At 61.1% G+C, this 21,777-nt stretch overlaps 1 protein-coding gene across 1 annotated transcript in view; it reads right to left on the bottom strand.

The window, feature by feature from the left end:
- HUNK (hormonally up-regulated Neu-associated kinase) overlaps positions 1-9,746 on the bottom strand; it is a 47,301-nt gene extending 37,555 nt beyond the window's left edge. Inside the window, exon 1 of the mRNA XM_059686313.1 lies at positions 9,221-9,746. Within this exon, the coding sequence (XP_059542296.1) occupies positions 9,221-9,463 (243 nt within the window). The 5' untranslated portion in view covers positions 9,464-9,746. The remainder of the gene's footprint in view (positions 1-9,220) is intronic.
- Between the last annotated feature and the right edge of the window lie 12,031 nt (positions 9,747-21,777).

Raw genomic sequence — 21,777 nt, 5'->3', positions numbered from 1 at the left:
AGCACTGGCTCTTGGCGCGCCTGGCTCTCTGGCCCCTTGGGTTCTGCTCCTGCTTCCTGGCGTTCGCCTGTGTTCCCTCCACAGCCATGGGGCCCTGCGCACCCCACACACAAGGGGCTGGCAGCCGGCAGCGGGAGCCAGCAGCGAGAGCCACACGGAGCCAACCTGATGCTGGCCAGACTGTGCGGGCCAGGAAGGGAAACTCCGGGCACTGGCGTTGGCCTTAGCTCTGCCGGAAGCAAAGTGGGACGAAGGGAAGCAGGTCGCTGGAAACTCGGGGGGCGATTCCAGACTCCCCCGGACGCGCCTTGGCAGCTGGGACAGAAACCAGGACACAGCCCAGGGGCTGATCGGGGCGCCCGACACAGGGTGAGAGCCGGGACCCGCAGGCGACAAGGGGACTGAGCGACCCCGGGTCTTGCAGCGCGGCAGCAGATGCGAGTCTGATTCTAGGCGAGGAGGGTGGACCACGCGTGGGGAACTGGGGTGGCGAGGACCCAGGAGAACCAAACCGGAAGGGGCACCGGGCTGGTCGGGAGATGAATCACAGAGCAGCGGGGGTGGGACCCACAGGGGCTGCCGAGGCCGGACAGGGGCCTCAGGGGGACCAGCCCTGCCCACACCCTGACCTCAGGGTCCCCGTGGCGTGTGGGCCCCGCAGGGCCCCGTGGCGGTGGACGGAGCACAGGCCAAGGCAAGGAAGCAGGAGCAGGACCTGAGGGGCCACTGACTCTGTGTGAGTCTCGGAAGTCCTTTTCCTCGGGATTCGCAGGAACCCCACTCCCACCAGCCTCTGGGGACAAGGAGGGCCCCCCAATCCCAGTGACCACGGGGACAGCCGACCTCACCGTGCACGAGACACGGCCTTCGAGGGAGAAATGCGGTTTTAAAGAACGTCACGCAAACGGGGAGACTTCCCACGGACAGGGCGTGAGTGAGGAGAGGGGGAGCCGCCGGCCGCTTCGCCGTCCCTCCCCTGGGCCTCGGGCGACCTTCCTTTCCACAGCGAAGAGGTCCGACAGGCCCCCCCAAAACCTGACACGTCAGGCTTCGCGCTCCAAAATTAGCTCCAATCCAAGAGCGGTTCTGCCCCGGGCGCAGCAGGGAAAATCGATATTCTATTCTCACCTCGCAGGACGCCTGGCAGCCCATGTGGCTGGGAAGGCACAGGAATAAAGTCACTTATTGGGGGGCACGGAAAGAACTGGACGCACAGAAATGTGGCCGATGGTAATAAATCCACCAAACTTCTCCGCCAACCCTGGGATCTAAAGACCGGGCGATGGCCGGCCCAGGTCAGCAGGCGAGAGCCGGGCGATGGCCGGCCCAGGTCAGCAGGCGAGAGCCGGGCGATGGCCGGCCCAGGTCAGCAGGCAGAGAGCCGGGCGATGGCCGGCCCAGGTCAGCAGGCAGAGAGCCGGGCGATGGCCGGCCCAGGTCAGCAGGCAGAGAGCCGGGCGATGGCCGGCCCAGGTCAGCAGGCAGAGAGCCGGGCGATGGCCGGCCCAGGTCAGCAGGCAGAGAGCCGGGCGATGGCCGGCCCAGGTCAGCAGGCAGAGAGCCGGAGGTGGAGGCCGAGCTGGGCAGAACTGGGAACAAGCACCTCGCCCCGGGGTGACCCCCCCCCCCCAGCACATCACCTGTCCTGCGGTTGAGCCCCTGACCTTTCCGCCCTAAAGACAACATCGGCCTCAGTTGCATTGCAGCTCCAGGCCCAGAAAAGCGGCAAAACCAGACAGGTGACACCCCCCCTCCCCACCCCCCCGCGGCTGCCTCAGGACCAGCTGCGCTGATGAATGACCCCGGCCCTGGCCCCGACCAATCAGTGGAGACCACGATCCTGAAAGAGCAAAACAGCTGGGAGCTGATGGACATTGTTAAGACGCTCCCCTGAGCCCAGCGGTGAGGCTCAGCTGTTGATCGCTGACCCAGGACCCAGGGGGTCAGGGTTCAAGTCCCGGTCAGGGCACCTTCTGAGGTCCGAGGGCCTGGGTGCCAGTGAGCACTAAGAGCCCAGCCCTGTCACTCACAAGCACAGATACATTGGAAGCGACGCTCTGTGCCTTTCGCGTCCAAGGCCACTGCGGCTACTGCGCCTTAAAGGGAGGGGTCTCTCCCAGGAGAGCCCCACCGTCCGAGCCAGGCCCACGGTCAGGTCGACCAGTTAGCCCAGCTCTATCCACACAACATCCCCAAGAGGACGCCCTGGAAGTGCCCCCCACAACGGGGAGCCGGGAGCCCAACTAGAGCCACGTGGGGCCACAAGGCCTCCAGGGCTCCGGGGGTCGGACCCAGACCCTGGGCTCCCCACAGCGGGTAGAGAGGGACCTGGGTGGGCGGCTGGGGCGGAGAGGTGCCCACCTTCGTTATGGGGCTGGGCTGGACACGGGGAAAGGCCCCGGGCCTGGGAGCAGTGGACGCCAGACCCACGGCCCAGGTTGCGTTTAGGGAGCTGAAGAGCTCGCAGGCCAGGAACTGCCCTCAGCATGTCCAAGGCCACACCCCTTCCGGGCAGCCCCACCCAGCAAGGGGCTTGCAGAGGTAACTCCAGGGCTCACCTGGGGCGGCAGGGCCTTCCCTTCACACGGCCCGGGAGCCCAGCTGCCCCCTCTGGGCAGTGCTGCTTCCCCCTCCTCCCCCTCCTCCTCGTCGTCCTTCCTCCTTCTCCTCCTGGTCCTTTCTCCTCCTCCTCCTCCTCCTCCTCCCCCACCTCCCCTCTGAGATGCTCCTCCTGAATCCATTACCTAAAACCCCCTGGCCTCCCCCTCAAGGCCTGTGTACCAGCAAGTCACCAGCAACGCCATCCTAACCATCTAGGAAGGTGATGTGGGTCGGACTGTGTCCCACCAAAGGGCACGTTCAAGTCCGAGCCCCTGTTCCTGTGAGTGTGACCTTATTGGAAATGGGGCCTTTGCAGATGTCCTCAAGTTCAGATGAGGTCCTACTGGATGAGGTTGCTAGGAAGGTGGAGCTCTGGAGACAGGCGACCCACAGAGGGAAGAGCCACGTGGACACGGGCAGAGGTTGCAGTGATGCAGCCACAAGCCAAGGATGCTGGCAGCCACCAGACGCCGGACAGAGAGTTCTCCCCTCGAGCCTTCCAGGAGCAGGGCTCAGTGGGGTCCTTGTTTGGGGACGTCTGACCTCCAGAGCCGTGAGAGAATAAGTCTCTATTTGTTGTTTGTTTGTTTAATATGTTTTTATTGCTTTCAGAGAGGACGGGAGAGGGAGAGAAACATCAATGATGAGAGAATCATTGACTGGCCGCCTCCTGCACGCCCCACACTGGGGATCGAGCCCGCAACCTGGGCATGCGCCCTGATCAGGAATCGAACCCTGACCTCCCGGTTCTTAGGTCAATGCTCAACCACTGAGCCATACCGGTCGGGCACGTCTCTATTGTTTTAAGCGCCCCGGTCGGTGGTCACTGTCATGGCAGCCCCAGCAATAGACGAGAGAAGGTCAGTGGGAACCTCGTCAGGGCGGGCCCGTGTCTCCCGCCCGGGGCCCCTGCAGCCTCTGAGGGGGAACAGCCCAGAGGACCCTAGTGGACCACGAACACGACACGCTGCGTGGGCAGCGGCGGCCAAGGACGGGCCACGCGCTCTCCGCCTCGCACAGGCACCAGCCTGCTGGGCCCCGGGGGTCCCCTCCTACGTCCATCCTCCCAGCCAGCAGCGCCCACCCGAGAGCGTGGAACTCCAGGCAGCACCTGGCCGTGGCCGGAGCCCAGGCCGAGCCGGGGAGAGGTGTGTTCGCTAAAATAAGGCCAGGCCACGGGTGACCAGCCAGGAGAGCAGGTTGCTCAGTGACCATGGATAATCGAGAGGGGTGTCTACTCCCAGGTACATGACACTTGCCCCCCCACCCCCAGAGGGCACTGGCCTCCCAGCTCCTGGGGCGGACACAGCCGCCACCCCCCACACCTTCTGGGGGGTGACCTCCGGGAGGATGACCGCCACCCGGCACTGGAGCCTGCCGTGCGGGGGCCACACCTGCCGTAAACCCAGGCGGCATCCGGTCCGTGGGCGGCACCCAGCACGCGTGTGGACTCTGCACCTTCTGAGGTCCGAGGGCCTGGGTGCCAGCGAGCTCTAAGAGCCCAGCCCCGTCACTCACAAGCACTGCAGAGCGGGGGCAGGAGGGAGTGCCAAGGCCACCGGCCGGCTGGCCAGGAGCCGCCGAGGATGCTGGGAGCCTCCAGGTCCCCACACAGGTCTCGTTCCTCGGAGCTGCTACCCCGCAATTTCTAGCATAAGAAATACAAATGAAAACACAGGATTCAGCACCTGTTTGTTGCAGAAACACTTGCTAAAAACAGATCTGCCGAAAGGCCACCGCTACAGCGAGTCGTGTTTCCTGCAGGCACGGCCCACGCGGTATTTTTAGTAACTCCTTCCCGCCAGGTAGCCGGCGCGTGAGCCACCAGCACTATTAGCGACTTACTCAGCAGCAGCTTTTATTTTCAGTCCCCAAACAGCTCGCGCCAGGGAGAGTAATAAACAGGCTGTTTTTAACCAAAGGTTAGAACAAAACACTTACACACCTTCGCCAGCCGGGCCGTCCACCCATGCGGCGTCTTAGAGAGAGTGCATCCTGCAGAAGGTAACGCGGCACCGGCTGCTCTCCCTAGGAGACCGCTGTTCCTGACACACCTGTGCGCTCTATGAGCCCTCCCAACGACACTGTATCGGTGATTCTGTAAATGTACCAAGAGCCCTGGCTGCGCATCGTCCAGTCCACCGAAAGGTGGCAGGTTCAACTCCCAGTCAGGGCACATACCTAGGCTGCGGGTTCGATCCCTGGTCGGGATGCATACTGGAGGCAACTCACCGATGTTTCTTTCTCTCTCTCTCAAATCAATAAAAACAGATCCTCCGGCGATTTTTGTGTGTCCTAAACGTGCCAGAACTCTGCACTTCACAGGCCCCAGGAGCCAATGTCAGGGCAGGGAGCACAGCCTCTCTGGGTCTTTCAAAGTCATCGCCCGATACTCCTGCTCAGCAACTTGGCTCTTGGGCTCAAAGCCACGGAGAATGCTTTTCAAAATCTGATTTTCTGATCATATTCCCTCCTCCAATCGTCCACCCAGGTTCAGTCAGACACTCAGCCCTGACTGAGATCGTGCCATTTACGTGTCACGTGACCGAGGGACTTCTCCGTTTTTAAAGCCACATTAGCAGGGCCTGCTTCACCTCAAAGCTGGAGGACAAAGCCGGTGGCGGCCACAGGCCTCCTTCCTCTCCAAGCAGCAGCAGGGCCCTCCAGACTCAAGTGACTTCCACACGAACAAGTTCAGAGGAAAAGCAGGCAAAACCCCGTCCGGCAGGCGGCGGTGGGAAAGGCAGCCTCTTAGGACTAGGATGAGGCTGGAGCCTGCGGTGAAGGTCAGAAAAGCGGCTGTTTGTCACCTGGACGCGGTCATTCCTGGCAAGCCATGGAGGGTTCCGTCCATCTTTTTGGAAACGTGCACTAAGTTCACACACACACACACACACACACACACACACACTCCTTCCCCCACTCCAACTTTTTGCCCTGGATCCTGTCAGGGGTGGCCATGGGGGCATACGTCTATTTCTTACTACAGTGTCCACAACTTACTTCCTCTCCCACTATGGTCTATGGCAGCCGTGGGCAAACTACGGCCCGCGGGCCAGATCCGGCCCGTTTGAAATGAATAAAACTAAAAAAAAAAAAAAATAAAAGACCGTCCCCTTTTATGGAATGATGTTTACTTTGAGTTTATATTAGTTCACACAAACACTCCATCCATGCTTTTGTTCCGGCCTCCGGTCCAGTTTAAGAACCCATTGTGGCCCTCGAGTCAAAAAGTTGGCCCACCCCTGGTCTATGTCCTTTAGAAAAGGAAAGGAGAAAAGTGAGGTGCTTTCTCCAAAAAGTACACCCCCTTGGGGTGAGAGGCCACCTTGGTTCTGTCACTCAAGACCTCCCCCTGCGTGGCTCACCTGAGCAACCCTCCTCCCGGGGAAACCCCTCTTAATAGCTCACCTTTAAAATATATATATATACATATATATTAACTGATTTCAGAGAGAGAGAGATGGAAACATGAATGATGAGAATCACTGATTGGCTGCCTCCCGCACGCCCCCCACTGGGGGGATCGAGCCCGCCATCCTGGGCATCAAACCGTGACCTCCTGGTTCATAGGCTGATGCTCAACCCCTGAGCCACGCTGGTGGGGCATAGCTCACCTTTTAAAAAGGCTGAAAGGCAGCAGGTACGTGAGGGTGACTTCACCTTTGTCTGGGCCTCAATGAGACAACATCCCGAATGGGGGTGGGGGTGATGGGGGGGAGTGAAGGGGGTGTCTCGTGAACTCGGTGCTCCTTCGGGGCAGAGCCACAGATGCACCCCAGCATTTTCACCTCCACCATCTGCCAAGCCCCAGATCTGCTAGACACATGCCGGGAGCCGGTCCATCCTTGCTGTTTCAAGGGACCTGGCATATATGGCATACGGTTCTTAATATGTTTGCTCACCTTCTTGGCGCTGTGTTTTAACCAAGGTCACCTCTCCGAGAAAGGTTGAATCCCCAGGTAGGGATTTTCCCCTGAAGTTAGGGAGGGGATGAAACCCCTCAACTAAGTGCCAGGTGGGTAATTAATCCCTTTAACTACGAACAATCATGCTTAAACTACATAATCTTTTCTCCCTGGAATGGAGATAAGAAACGCCCTAACCTTTGTAATAGAGATTGATAGGATTGAATCAACTGGTATAAATACAGATGTAACAAGACAGAAACACTCAGAACTTAGAACAGAATCAAGAAGACAGAACCTACACGGAGCCTGGAAACAGAAGAACTTCGCTGGAGAGAGCATGCCGGAGGATCCTGGAGAGGGACTGGCCTCGGAGCCTAGAGACAGAGCCTAGCGGGAGAACATGGCAAGGGATCCTGGACTGAACCTGACTATAGAGATTGGCAGGAGAACCTGACTGGAACCTGGACACTGAACCTGACTGGAGAGCCTGGACAGAACCTGGCTGGAGAACCTAGCGAGGGAACATGGCTACAGAACCTCGCTGGAGATGGAGGCGGAGCCTGGCAAGAGATCAACTGAACACTGTCCCCATGCCCTTCCTTCTTCGCCGACTCCCTCCACACCTTTGGGGACCCCTGGACCTGCTGGGGTTGGACCCCGGCAGTCACACACCAGAGGTGCTGGGTGGGGACAAAAGCTGAGCGACACCCACTGTTTCTGGAAAGCTGGCAATTACGGGAGGGAGGACCAGGCTTCTCAGGATCCTCACACGCCGACGCCGCGGCTGGAGAAGAGCCGGGCAGGGAAGTCGTCCGCCTCCTCCTACGCTAAGCACCACATGGACCTCGGGCCCAGCAGTCATCCCACAGCCACTCCCAGGCCCGCCCTGGCCCAGGCGAAGCCAGACGGGTCGCGTAAGAAAGACTCAGGAGGGAGGAATGGGGGGCTCTTGGGCTGCAGGGGGCTCCTCATTTCGACCCCGTCTGGGCAGGAGCTCCCTGCCTGCCAGTGTGCCCAGCACTGAGCCCTGGGACCCGAGGGCCAGGTAGGGACTGGGCGCCGAGTGCCAACAGCCCCACGTCATGGAGCAAAAGCGCCCAGGGGAGGAGCGGGTGCCAGGACAGACCCCCATGGATGGGAAGTGGGAGGAGCTAGAGGCAGCCTGGCGGCAGGCGCGGTCAGGTGCCCTCGCCAGGGGCTTGGCCCCTTGCTGTTGGCATAAAGCCTTGCCTCCCCTTGCGACGCTTCACGAGGAACACACACAAGCAGCCTGAACCCTACACGTTCGGAACCAGAATGAAGTTCTACCTCCCTGGCCCACAGGACCTCAAACAGCGACCGGGGCAGTGAGCCCCTGGGGTTAGGCCCAGCCTCAGGCCTCAGGGCGAAGGGAACCAGGTGGTCCTGGGGGCTGGGAACCAGCCTGTGAACGAGCCCCCCTCCCTCCCGGACTAGAGCGAGGCCTGCGTTCTGCTGTGATTGCGCCTCCTTTGAAGCGCTGCTCCCTTTCAGCGCGGAAATTCCAGCCAGAGGCACTGTTCGAGAACTCGCTCTACCCCACTCCTCTCCCAGCACAAAGGGCTGTAGGAACACCGGGCAGACGGCCAGGGTGAGGAGGCCTGCACTCAAGTGCAAGGGGTTCCGGGGCTCAGTGGGGAACCCAGGGGGGGACCAAAGCCAGGGGAGGGGAGCGTGGGGACAGGCGGAAGGGCCGGCACCTCACGCTGCGGTCAGAGGTCCCCGCACAGCATTCCCAGGGGCTCCCAGCTGGGCACAGAATCCCAGGTCCCAGGTGGCAAGGAGGGCAGGGAGCCCACAGACACCCTGCCCACCCCCCACCCCCCATACTGTACTGCGGACGCCTCCTGGGCTCTGGGCCACAGCAGCCACCACCCCAGGCCGGCGGGGAGGACCCCAGCCTGGAGGCCTGGAGCCTGGGAGGCCCTGAGCTTGGGGCAAGTGGCTGGCATGGGGTGACCCAGGGCCTGCGCTCACCTCGGAAGTCATCACCTCCCGGGCTTCTTTGCACGGATCTAAGTTACCACTTGGTCCACCCGGCCACGCCGGCAAGAGTTCACACCAACTAATTTCTGACCGCCCCGAGGCTCCAGGCGGCGCCCCGGGTGGGGTGGGGGTGGGGAATGGGGGGTGTGCTCTTCCTCTGCCTTCTCCTCCCGCAGAAGCAGAAGCCTGAGGACGCCTCCCAGCCCTGCAGCCCGGGCGCCGGCACTTGGGGACCTGCCGGAGCGGACCTTCCACGCAGGCAGTGGGGCGGGGCGGGGGGCCCCTCAGCAGGAAAACTTCCAGCCGCCGGCGCGCAGGTGGAGAGGGGGCCCCCCTTCCCCCGGGGCCCCGGTGGGGGCGCGGGCTCTGGGCTCCCCCCAGAGCAGGCTGCTCCCCCCCTCCCTCCCCGTGAGCGTGCGCGCACTCCCGCCCTGGCTCCGGCCTCTCCCCCCACCTCCAGCCCGGAAGCCCGGAGCCAGGCCCCCATCCGCGCCGGTGTCCGCCAGGCGGCGCGGTCCCAGAGCCAAGGGGCGGCGGGCGGCTTCCCGGGGAGCCCCACCCCCCAACGGACTCCAGACCACCCTGCGGAACAGGCCAGGGCCCGGCGCCGGGCCTGCGCACAGGGGGCGCACCCTCCTCCCAACCGGGAGGGAAGGCGGGCGGGGCGGCCGGGACCCCCCACCCCCCGCCCGCGGCGCGCTCACCTTCTCGCCGGTCAGCACGTGCAGCCCCTCGCGCACCTTGGCGAAGGAGCCCTCGCCCAGCTTGCGGCTGCCCACCAGGTAGTGGCCCACGCGCTTGTGGTGCTGGAAGTCGCGCAGCCGCTCGCGGGGCACGCCGCTCACCCAGGCGGGCAGGCAGCCCCCCTCGCGGGCCGCGTCCCCGCCGGCCCCGCCGCCCCCCGCCGCCGGCTCGCCCGGCAGCCCGTCCCCCGCCGCCGCCGGCATCGCGCCCGCCGGCTCCTCCTCCGGCTCCGGCTCCCGCTCGGGCTCCGGCTCGGGCTCCTCCCGCCGCCGCCGGCCCGGCCCCGCCGAGCGCGCGCAGACAATAGCGGCCGCCCCGGGCGCCCGGCGCCGGGACCCGCCCCCAACAAGTTCTTCCTCGGCGGGTCGCCCGGCCCCTTCCAGGGCGCGGGCCCCGCCCCGGTGCTGCCCGGGCGGCGGAGGACCGTGGCCCCGCTCGGGGGCGCGGGGGAGCGGCGGGGGGCGGGCCGGTGCCCGGGTCCCGGGTCCCCGATCGCGGCGCCGGTCCGCGCGGGCTCGGGGCGCTCCTGGCCGGGCTGCGGGCGGCGGCGGGAGGAGCCCCGCTCAGCCCGGAGCTGCGGAAACTCGATCCGCGCGGCGGCGGGACCAGCGAGCTCCCCGCGCGGCCCGGGCGCTTTCAAACCCGCTGGCCCCTCCCTCCCCGCGCGCAGCAGCCGCGCGCCCCCCGCCGGGGAGAGGGAGGGGCCGGGCGGGCAGCGGCGCGGCCTCCGGGCGGCGGACGGGGGCACCCCGCGCGGCCCGCCAGACGCGCGCTCCCGGCCGCCCCGCCAGGGCCGCCTCCTGCGGGTTCCGAGCTGGGCTTCTGGACCTTTCGGCGGTGAAAGCCGCCCCGCGGCCGCGCCCACCGGGGCCGGGAGAGGGAGGAAGGCGCCCCGACCGTGTCCAGCCCGGGCCGGGCGGACGGTAGGCCCTCTGGACCGGGGCGAGCGGACGGATGGACAGATGGGGGCGGGGGCGAGTGGAAAGAAGAGGGGCGGCAGCCTCCTCCCGGGTCGCACGCAGCCGGGACTGCTCCGAGGAGGAGGAGGAGGGGCCGCCTCCATGGGAGCGACCGCAGGACCCGGGCGCTGGCAGCCGCTGCCGCAGGTCCCCCCTTGCTCTCGGCCGCGGGCGCCGGCGGAATGGGTCCGGGCCCCGCGCTCCCGGAGGCTGGAGCCGCGCGCCCCTGACCGCAACCTCGCTCACACCCGCCCCGCTGCCCGGACGCCTGGGTCTTCCCCGGATCCCCGACGCCTCCTCGACCCAAACGCGAGGCGTCTCCCTTGGGCGGCTGGCGGGGACGGGACGGGAGCGTTTACCGGGGCCACCTGTTGAGCCGCGGGACGAGCGGCGCCAGCGGCTCCCGCACACGCTGCGCCAGCGCCCAGGGAAGCGGGGCCTTGCCCAGCTCCTTGCCTTTGACTCCTCGGCAAACAAGCCTGACCTGACCCGGTCCCTGCTCTGAAATGGGGGGGCGGGGGCGCTGTCATTAACCCACGGCCTGGGGGCTCCGACCCATCCCAAAATGACCCCGGGGGACATCTGTCTTAAACAGATGCAGTTTCAAATGAGATCTGTACCCGGCTACTCACAGGGTTACAAGCCGCCAGCCCTGTACGACTGAGCTGGGGGTTTTAAATATGTTTTTAAAAATATATATTGATTTCAGAGAGGAAGGGAGAGAGAGAGAGAGAAACATCAATGATGAGAAAGAATCATTGATGGGCTGCCTCCTGCACGCCCCACACTGGGGATCCAGCCTGCAACCCGGGCCGGTGCCCCTGACCTGAACTGAACCTGGGACCCTTCAGTCCACAGGCTGATATTCTATCCACTGAGCCAGGCCAGCTAGGGCAACAGCTGTTTTTTATCCATCTTCCCAATGTTTCAGTTTTTCTTTATTAAATACTAGGGGCCCAGTGCACGAATTTGTGCACCTTGAAAGGAACTGTGGGACGTGAGGCTGCAGTGGGCACAGGGGCGGGTCTCGGCTCATCCTCTGCCCCTGCCCGGCCCCTCCCACTGTGGCCTCCAGTCCCCTGTCTGCCAGCAGCCCCTCTCCTGCCGCCGCTGCTCCCCAGAGTGATTGGGGCCTGCGCCAGCAGCGGGTGCAAGCAGGGCCAGTGCCGGTGCCATCAGTTGGTGCAAGCGGCTGCTGCTGCCCCGATCACCTCTCAGGAGCAGGGGGAGGTAGAGAAGCCCTGAGGGGCGATCGGGGCCCATAGCTGCTGCTCACAACTGTTAGCGCTGGGCGATCGGGGCCAGTGACGGCTCCAGCAGCAGGTGCAAGCGGGGCTGGTGCCAGCAGCAGGTGTGAGCGCCAGGTGGGACCACAGCACGCAGGAGCAAAGAATTTTCAGTAACCAGCAGAGGCTCGCCCTGATGACAGCAAACGGCGCCCCGCCTTGGTCTGGTGCCCACCTCACTTGCTCCACCATCCCGCCGCGGCCAACGCCCACCATGTTCCGTGTGCACACCCCCTGGTGGTCAGAACACGTCATAGCAACCGGTTGTTTGGTTGTTCTGCCATTCGGTCTATTTGCATATTGGCCTTTTATTATATAGGATACAGTTTCTAGTCTGGCCAGCATGGCTCCGTGGTTGAGTGTCGACCTATGAAGCAGGAGGTCACCGTTGGATTCCCGGTCAGGGCACATGCCCAGGTTGCAGGCTCATCCCCAGCAGGGGGCGTGCAGGAGGCAGCCGATCAATGATGCATCATTGATGTTTCTCTCTCTTTCTCCCTCTCCCTTCTCTGAAATCAATAAAAAGATATATTTCTTAAAGGTACAGTTTTGAATGTTTTTCTTGCTGTGTTTAAGGGACTTCCTTGCCACCACCCCACCCCCACAATTTCTGCAAGGCCCATTCAATCTCTTTAATGCCTCTAATTCATCACATTTTTTTGTTGTGTTTTTTGTTGTTGTTGTTAATCCTCACTCAGTGATATTCTTCTTTTTTTAATTCTTTATTGTTGAAAGTATTACATATGTCTCCTTTTTCCCCCACTGGCCTCTCCCCAGCCACCCCCACCCCCCGCACGTGCCCTCACCCCCTAGTGTCTGTGTCCATTGGTTATGCTCGTCCGCACGCATACGAGTCCTGTGGTTGATCGCCTCCCCCTCCCCCACCCGATATTTTTCCATTGATTTTTAGGGAGAGTGGAAAGAGAGGGAGAGACAGAGAGAAACATCGATGGTTTTAGAAACACATCGATTGGTTGTCTCTCACATGAGCCCCTACCACGGCCCGGGCCAGAGAGGAGCCTGCAGCCAAGGTGTGTGCCCTTAACCAGAATCGAACCCGGGCCCTTCGGTCCACAGGCCAACACTCTGTCCACTGAGCCACACCATCTGGGCCAAGACTCACATTTGTCTGAGGACAGTAACTTGGGGGAGAGGGGACAGTTTTCTAGTGAATGAGGGATATGGGGCTCACTGTGGGGTCACCCCACTCTGCATCTTCTTTCAGAAGAGCTTTGGGCCCCCGGCTGGTGTGCAGCGGTGGAGCGTCGACCCCTGAACCAGGAGGTCTCGGTTTAATTCCCTGTCAGGGGTTGCAGGCTTGATCCCCAGCAGGGGGCGTGAAGGAGGCAGCTGATCAATGATTATGTTTCTTTCTCTCCCTCTCCCCTCCTCTCTCTGAAATCAATTTAAAAAAAGATTTTTTAAAAAAGAAAAGCTTTGGGCATCTGCCAATGTATTAATAGAGTATGACTTATTTTTTAATTCAGGACATTAGCTCTACATGAAAATTCAGAAATCCCCTTGTTATGGTGTGAGGCGGATGTCAGCGACTGTTCATCAAAGTCTTTATGACCTAAAAAAAAATTAGCTTCAGGCATAAAATGGTGGCAGACATTCACAATGAAATAGAGATTTTCTTTCCTTAATTATCCTCTCAGGGTGGAGGTCAGAAAAGGGGTGAAGAAGAGAGAAAAAAACAGGACCATTAGTTCTTTTCCAAGCCTGATGCTGGGTTTGATTCAGGTTCACTGCTAATTCCGTCAGCTGGGACGGATGACGAAGAGAAGTCAAAATCCTACTGTTGAGTGTTTCCTTCCACGACTCGCGTGGAGTAGGGTTCGGTATCTGAAAGAGGAGCCGCACAACAAATGAGAGAAAAAGACACGAGATAATTTTTGCAATATTGGGGGACCAGGCGGCAAGTCCCGAAGGACTTCCTCCTCCGTGCTCAGGCCTCACCAAGCTTTTATTGATCTGGGATGCACCCATAGCATGGCCCTAGGCAGGTGACCCCCTGCAACAGGCAGACTAGCCCATCAGCAAGGATTTACATAATAATAAATGGGGGAGTAGTTTCAGCTACCACTGTCTGGACAAACAGAGGTGGCGCCTAGCTCCGACCTTTGCTAGGGCTTCAAAGGCACCCAGCCTTCTGGGGGGTTCTCTGTCTATGCTTATCAGATAGTGAAGGCAATAAACAGTTTCCCACATCCTACACCTGCCTGGGCTTGGCGATGGTTTCGGTTTCGGAACCACAGGGCCTGCTCTCTACAATGGCCGTTTCAGGAGGAATGCCCCCAGACGTTCCCAGAAAACGTCTGGCTGAAAAGCCGTTGTCCAGCATCGAAGACGTGCCGCCTGTCCTAAGCTGAGTTCCTTCTCCCCCCGTGGGGTCGCCCTGGGCACTGTTCCAGCTGTCCTCACCCCTACACCTTTTCCTTTGCCGCCCCCCCCCCCCACCTGCCCCTTCCATCCCGTTCCTGCCTGGTCCAGATGTGCCCTTTCCCGTGAAGCCCTCCCCAGCCAGCTGTGAGAGCCAGCGGCCCCTCCGCGTCTCCCTCCGGCGTCTGTTTCTTTCTTCTCTGAGACTCCCTGAGAGCGGGAGTTGTATCTTCCTTTACATTTCACTTGCCTGGAGCACCTAGCACGGTGCCCGAGACAAATGAAAATTTGTCAAATAAACGGAGTCCGTGTTCCCTGCGTCTCCAGTGAGCGGGTTTCATGGCTCCTGAGAGCAAGGCCTCATCTGTCTTGGGGGAGGACACATCCAGTAACTTTCTAAAAGCTCTTGAAGGCCCAGCTGGCGTGGCTCTGTGGTTGAGGGTCAACCTATGAACCAGGAGGTCACAGTTCGATTCCCGCTCAGGGCACATGCCCGGGGTTGCGAGCAGGCTCATTCCCCAGTGTGGGGTGTGCAGTCGGCAAGTCATTGAGGTTTCTCTCTCTCCCTCTCTCTTCCTCTGTGAAATCAATAAAAACAAAATAGAAGCAGCTGCAGGTGGTGGTTGGTTGCCTTTCAAAGATGGGCCATTCCCTAACGTGGAGGAGTCAACATTTAAACGGCGTTACCTGTCGCCTGAGAAGCCTTCTGGGCTGACTGGCAGCAGCAGCTTCCTTCCCCCCCTCCTTCCCCCTCCTCCGCGCCCCCTCCCCATGGTGGGGAGACTGACTAGGTTCCCACGCCGGCCAGGAGGCCCAGTGGGCCGCAGTCGGAGGCAGCAGGAGCAGGCTGGCGCGCCAGGAAGTGAAGTTGGCTGGAGCACTCGGCTGCCAAGAGCCGGCGGGGGACTGGGAACGGAGGGATGGCCAAGCCAGACAGCGCGTAACCCTCGCCTGGGAGGCGTCTGTGAAGCCCACACACCGCTCCTCCCCCAGCAGAGCTCCCAGTAAGTAATAGAGCAGGACTCGCACCCAGGCCCAGAGCCGCCCTCCGCTTCTCCTCCTGGCCCTCCTATCCCATCTCTGGATCCCCCCATCCCTGGGTCCCTCCATCCCTGGGTCCCCCATCCCTGGATCCCCCCATCCCTAGATCCCTCCATCCCTGGGTCCCCCCCATCCCTAGATCCCTCCATCTCTGGGTCCCCCCCATCCCTAGATCCCTCCATCCCTGGGTCCCCCCCATCCCTAGATCCCTCCATCTCTGGGTTCCCCCCATCCCTAGATCCCTCCATCTCTGAGTCCCCCATCCCTAGATCCCTCCATCCCTGGGTCCCCCCCATCCCTAGATCCCTCCATCTCTGGGTCCCCCATCCCTAGATCCCTCCATCCCTGGATCCCCCCATCCCTAGATCCCTCCATCTCTGGGTCCCCCCCATCCCTAGATCCCTCCATCTCTGGGTCCCCCATCCCTAGATCCCTCCATCCCTGGGTCCCCCCCATCCCTAGATCCCTCCATCTCTGGGTCCCCCATCCCTAGATCCCTCCATCCCTGGGTCCCCCCCATCCCTAGATCCCTCCATCTCTGGGTCCCCCATCCCTAGATCCCTCCATCCCTGGATCCCCCCCATCCCTAGATCCCTCCATCTCTGGGTCCCCCATCCCTAGATCCCTCCATCCCTGGGTCCCCCCCATCCCTAGATCCCTCCATCCCTGGGTCCCCCCCATCCCTAGATCCCTCCATCTCTGGGTCCCCCATCCCTGGGTCCCTCCATCCCTGGATCCCCCCCATCCCTAGATCCCTCCATCTCTGGGTCCCCCATCCCTGGGTCCCTCCATCCCTGGATCCCCCCATCCCTGGGTCCCTCCATCCCTGGATCCCCCCATCCCTAGATCCCCCCATCCCTGGATCCCCCCCATCCCTAGATCCCCCCATCCCTGGATCCCCCCCATCCCTAGATCCCTCCATCTCTGGGTCCCCCATCCCTAGATCCCTCCATCCCTGGGTCCCCCCCATCCCTAGATCCCTCCATCTCTGGGTCCCCCATCCCTAGATCCCTCCATCCCTGGGTCCCCCATCCCTGGGTCCCTCCATCCCTGGATCCCCCCATCCCTAGATCCCCCCATCCCTGGATCCCCCCATCCCTAGATCCCTCCATCCCTGGGTCACCCCCATCCCTAGATCCCTCCATCCCTGTGTCCCCCATCCCTAGATCCCTCCATCCCTGGATCCCCCCCATCCCTAGATCCCTCCATCTCTGGGTCCCCCATCCCTAGATCCCTCCATCCCTGGGTCCCCCCCATCCCTAGATCCCTCCATCCCTGGGTCCCCCATCCCTAGATCCCTCCATCTCTGGGTCCCCCATCCCTAGATCCCTCCATCCCTGGGTCCCCCCCATCCCTAGATCCCTCCATCCCTGGGTCCCCCATCCCTAGATCCCTCCATCTCTGGGTCCCCCATCCCTAGATCCCTCCATCCCTGGGTCCCCCCCATCCCTAGATCCCTCCATCCCTGGGTCCCCCCCATCCCTAGATCCCTCCATCTCTGGGTCCCCCATCCCTAGATCCCCCCATCCCTGGATCCCCCCATCCCTAGATCCCCCCATCCCTGGATCCCCCCCATCCCTAGATCCCTCCATCTCTGGGTCCCCCATCCCTGGGTCCCTCCATCCCTGGATCCCCCCATCCCTGGGTCCCTCCATCCCTGGATCCCCCCATCCCTAGATCCCCCCATCCCTGGATCCCCCCCATCCCTAGATCCCCCCATCCCTGGATCCCCCCCATCCCTAGATCCCTCCATCTCTGGGTCCCCCATCCCTAGATCCCTCCATCCCTGGGTCCCCCCCATCCCTAGATCCCTCCATCTCTGGGTCCCCCATCCCTAGATCCCTCCATCCCTGGGTCCCCCATCCCTGGGTCCCTCCATCCCTGGATCCCCCATCCCTAGATCCCCCCATCCCTGGATCCCCCCATCCCTAGATCCCCCATCCCTGGATCCCCCCCATCCCTAGATCCCTCCATCTCTGGGTCCCCCATCCCTGGGTCCCTCCATCCCTGGATCCCCCCATCCCTGGGTCCCTCCATCCCTGGATCCCCCCATCCCTAGATCCCCCCATCCCTGGATCCCCCCCATCCCTAGATCCCTCCATCCCTGGGTCCCCCCCATCCCTAGATCCCTCCATCCCTGGGTCCCCCATCCCTAGATCCCTCCATCGCTGGGTCCCCCATCCCTAGATCCCTCCATCCCTGGATCCCCCCATCCCTAGATCCCCCCATCCCTGGATCCCCCCATCCCTAGATCCCTCCATCCCTGGGTCACCCCCATCCCTAGATCCCTCCATCCCTGTGTCCCCCATCCCTAGATCCCTCCATCCCTGGATCCCCCCCATCCCTAGATCCCTCCATCTCTGGGTCCCCCATCCCTAGATCCCTCCATCCCTGGGTCCCCCCCATCCCTAGATCCCTCCATCCCTGGGTCCCCCATCCCTAGATCCCTCCATCTCTGGGTCCCCCATCCCTAGATCCCTCCATCCCTGGGTCCCCCCCATCCCTAGATCCCTCCATCCCTGGGTCCCCCATCCCTAGATCCCTCCATCTCTGGGTCCCCCATCCCTAGATCCCTCCATCCCTGGGTCCCCCCCATCCCTAGATCCCTCCATCCCTGGGTCCCCCCCATCCCTAGATCCCTCCATCTCTGGGTCCCCCATCCCTAGATCCCCCCATCCCTGGATCCCCCCATCCCTAGATCCCCCCATCCCTGGATCCCCCCCATCCCTAGATCCCTCCATCTCTGGGTCCCCCATCCCTGGGTCCCTCCATCCCTGGATCCCCCCATCCCTGGGTCCCTCCATCCCTGGATCCCCCCATCCCTAGATCCCCCCATCCCTGGATCCCCCCCATCCCTAGATCCCCCCATCCCTGGATCCCCCCATCCCTAGATCCCTCCATCTCTGGGTCCCCCATCCCTAGATCCCTCCATCCCTGGGTCCCCCCCATCCCTAGATCCCTCCATCTCTGGGTCCCCCATCCCTAGATCCCTCCATCCCTGGGTCCCCCATCCCTGGGTCCCTCCATCCCTGGATCCCCCCCCATCCCTAGATCCCCCCATCCCTGGATCCCCCCATCCCTAGATCCCCCATCCCTGGATCCCCCCCATCCCTGGATCCCCCCCCATCCCTAGATCCCTCCATCCCTGGGTCCCTGGGCAGATTCTAAGGCTCTGCTTCCCCACGTGGCCACTTCCCTCTTTCGCCCTCTGCAGGCTCATCTCCTCTCCTGGGGTATCCATGGCTCCCACACCAAAGTCAACACCATCTTTTTTATTTATTTATTAATATATTGTATTGGTTTTGGAGAGGAAGGGAGAGGGAGAGAGAGGAACATCAGTGATGAGGGGATCATGGATCGGCTGCCTCCTGCACGCCCGCCCCCCACTGGGGCTCGAGCCGCAACCAGGGATGGAACCCTGACCTCCTGATTCCTAGGTCGACGCCCAACCCCTGGGCCACGAGGTCGGGGGACACCAGCTCCTAAAAATGGGGCTTGGGTCACATCAGCCCCTGCCCCGCGCTGCGCAGGGCCCACAGGAGACACGGGGTGCCTGGTGCCCGCTGGCCCCTCGCCCTCGGCAGCTGCTCCCGAGCCCTGCGCCTGCCCGGCTCTCCCGCGGCGCCCCGCGCCGTCTGCTCAGTCTCGGTCCCTGGTGCCCCCCGCCCCCCCACTTCTTCCAGGTCGTTGGTCTGTCCGTCCTCCCTCCCGGGCTGTGTCTCCCCCGGACCCGCGCGTCAATGCGGGAGAGTGAGCGGCACCCGGGCAGCTCCAAGAGGGGACCCGGGGCGGGGGGGCGCTGAGAGCGAGGCCTGGGGGGCGGAGCCCCTCCGCCAGCCACACCCGCACTCAGGCCGCCTGGGCGGAAGGCTGCCCGGACCCCAGCGGCCACGTGCGGACCAGAGGGGCGGGCGCCCCCTGCTGGTTGGATCGGCTCTTCTGTCCACAGACAGAACGCGGGGAGCTAGACCCAGGGGCCCCTGCGGACTGGGTCACCCCCCTGCGGGCTGGGTCACCCCCCTGCAGGCTGGGCGGCCCCCTGCGGGCTGGGTCACCCCCCTGCGGGCTGGGCGGCCCCCTGCGGGCTGGGTCACCCCCCTGCGGGCTGGGCGGCCCTGAGCCAGCGCGTGCCTTCTCTGAGCATCCGGTTCCTCCATCTGCAGAGGAAACAGCTCCTGCTGCTCGTCCCGGGCTCCATGGGCGATGCCTGCGGAGGCTCAGCTGGGAACCAGGGTGGATCTTGCCAGCTCAGCCTTTGTGAGTTTTTTTTTTTTTAGCCTTTGTGATTTTTCAAGGCAGGTGTGTCCGTTCTGGGGACGCCCCGCAGAAACGTGTGCTTACTGTTGTCTTAAGTCAACGTGCAAAGTGTCTGACATAAGTTAGAAAACACGGAATTTGAAATAAATGGAGGTGGCAGCTTTCTGCTGAGCGCTGACGGCCTAACAACCTGAGAAATAACGGTCACAATTTCTGCCAACTCGGGGTGGGCCTGAGACGCTGGGGACTCTGGAAACATCTGGAATGTTCGCAGGGGGCAGGGCAGGGCCTGGTTGCACAGACCTGGCATCAGAGTGAGGAACGGAGGCCATCAGCAGGGGAAGCCTCGGGCCGCCTGGGAAAGACGGGAGATAACACGGGGCCCCGAGTGTGACGTCATCCGCTGGCGCTCCCATATCCCGCCAGCAGGCTGGCTCGCCCCGGGGGGCACCCGCTACAAGTGCACGATCCTCGGGGAACTCCAGCCCAACGGCTTGGCTGATCCCCGAAACTTGCCTGGTCGAACCACAGTGACCACTGTTGTCTGAGTCTGCAGCATGAACTTACAGGAGCTAATTTCACACCTGAAAGTTTGGCGCATTTTTTATTCTTTTTTATATTATTTTTTAGGGAGCGAGAAAGGGAGAGGGAGAGAGAGAAACATCGATGTGAGGGTGCGACATTGATTGGGTGCCTCCTACAGGCCCCGTACCTGGGATCGAGCCTGCAACCCAGGCCTGTGCTCAGCAGGGAGACTGCAGGTAACAGCACTGGCAGGCGCCAAGAAAGTAGGTCCTTTTTTCTTTTTTTATTATTATTTTATTTAAAATGTTTTAATGACAGGCGACATTCAGCATTATTTTACATATGGCGCCATATACAGTTATTACACTATCATCGGCCACATTCCCTCTGCTGTAGTCGGCGTCCCTGGTCCCTGTGACCAGTCAGTACCTGCTGATCTGCGCTTCCTAATCCCGCCCCTTCGCAGCCAGCCCCGCTCGCGGCCCGTCTGGCCACCCTCAGCTTGCTCTCTGGATCTGAGTCTGTGTCTTTGTTCCCGAGTTTTATGCCTTAGAGTCCACACAGCAGTGACATCGTCCGGCACTTGCTTTTCTCTGTCGGGCTGATTTCACTGAGCAGGACGCCCTAGGCCCACCCAAGCTGTTGCGACCGATAAGCTGTCATTCCTGGTGATGGCTGCGTCATGTTCCACTGTACGTAGGCGCCGTTTCTTCTTTATCCCATCGTCTGTCCAGGGCACTTGGTTGGGCTGCTTCCATGCCTTGGCTGGGGTAAATGGTGCTTCAGTAAAAATAGGGTGCATTTATCTTTTTAAATTCGCGTTTTGGGTCTCTTCAGATAAACACCCAGAAGTGGAATTGCTCGGTCATAAGGTCGTTCTATTTTACATTTCTTAGGAACCTCCATATCATTTTTTAAATTTTTTTATTGCGGACAGTATTACATATGTCTCCCCCCCTCCCTTGACCTCTCCCTAGCTGCTCCCATGTCCCTGCCCCCTACTGTCTGTGTCCATTGGTCATGCTTATGTGCATGAATACAAGTCCTTTGATTAACCTCTTAAGAGAGTAGACCTTAAATATTCTCATCACAGGGTCAAATACTGCAACTCTGTGAGGTAGTGGACAGTAACTAAAGTTGGTCATCACTATGCAATATGTAAACACATCAAATCATAACGCTGTAACTTACACGAATACAACACTCTATGTCAATTATAGGTCAAAACTCGGAGGGGAAGAAAATTAATACAGATCATTTTATTTTCAATCTAAGAACTTGGAGCCTTTAGTATTTCATTCTGCTGATATCATTCACTCCCAGGCAGATAGACAGACTGACAAACAGATAGACGGATGCATGCTTTACAGACCTAATTCTTGGTACAGTTGTACTAACGATCACACTCGTTAATATTAGAGACCGTGAGACCCACCGGTTCACAGAACGCGCTACTTGTAAGCATGTAGAAGTGAAAACGCAAGTGTAGAGAGCTGAGTATACGCAGATTATAAACATCTGTACCACATGCGAGAAGATGCGATGGGAGGCGATGTAACAGCATGTTTCTTTGCAACTGCGGTGCGACTATGACATCAGATGACGCGTCAGGGTCGCCCCCAGCGTTAGCATAACCATAGGTGTGCAGGAATGAAAGAGACGGGGTGGCCCCTGACGAGATCAGCTCACAGCCTGCTCATGTGCTGGGAGACGCAGTGTCCTTTCAAAGTCACGGAACCAGAAACGGCGTTTCCTCTTGGCGCGCGTCTGGGCTCCGGGAGTCTGTCCGGGCGGGTGTGCGAGTCCCGGCAGTGCGAGCAGCGCCGCTCGCCACGCAATTTCCTTTGCTCCTGAGATGAATGGGCTTCAGTGGACTCGGTTATAGGGACACGCTTCGTTTTCAAGTCCGAGCGTTGTGCAAAGATGTGATATTTATGGAAAGCCTCCCAACACTTCCTCTCCAGGCGCTGAGTGTCTTAAATGCCAAGTGCCAAAAGCAAAAGCCATTAAGATAAACATCTCAGAGAGTTGAAAGTACATTAACCCTTTGTTTTTCAGAAGAAAATA

This window comes from Myotis daubentonii, chromosome 3, assembly GCF_963259705.1.
Source record: "Myotis daubentonii chromosome 3, mMyoDau2.1, whole genome shotgun sequence".
Taxonomy (NCBI): Eukaryota; Metazoa; Chordata; class Mammalia; order Chiroptera; family Vespertilionidae; genus Myotis; species Myotis daubentonii.
This window is presented reverse-complemented; position numbering and strand designations above follow the sequence as displayed.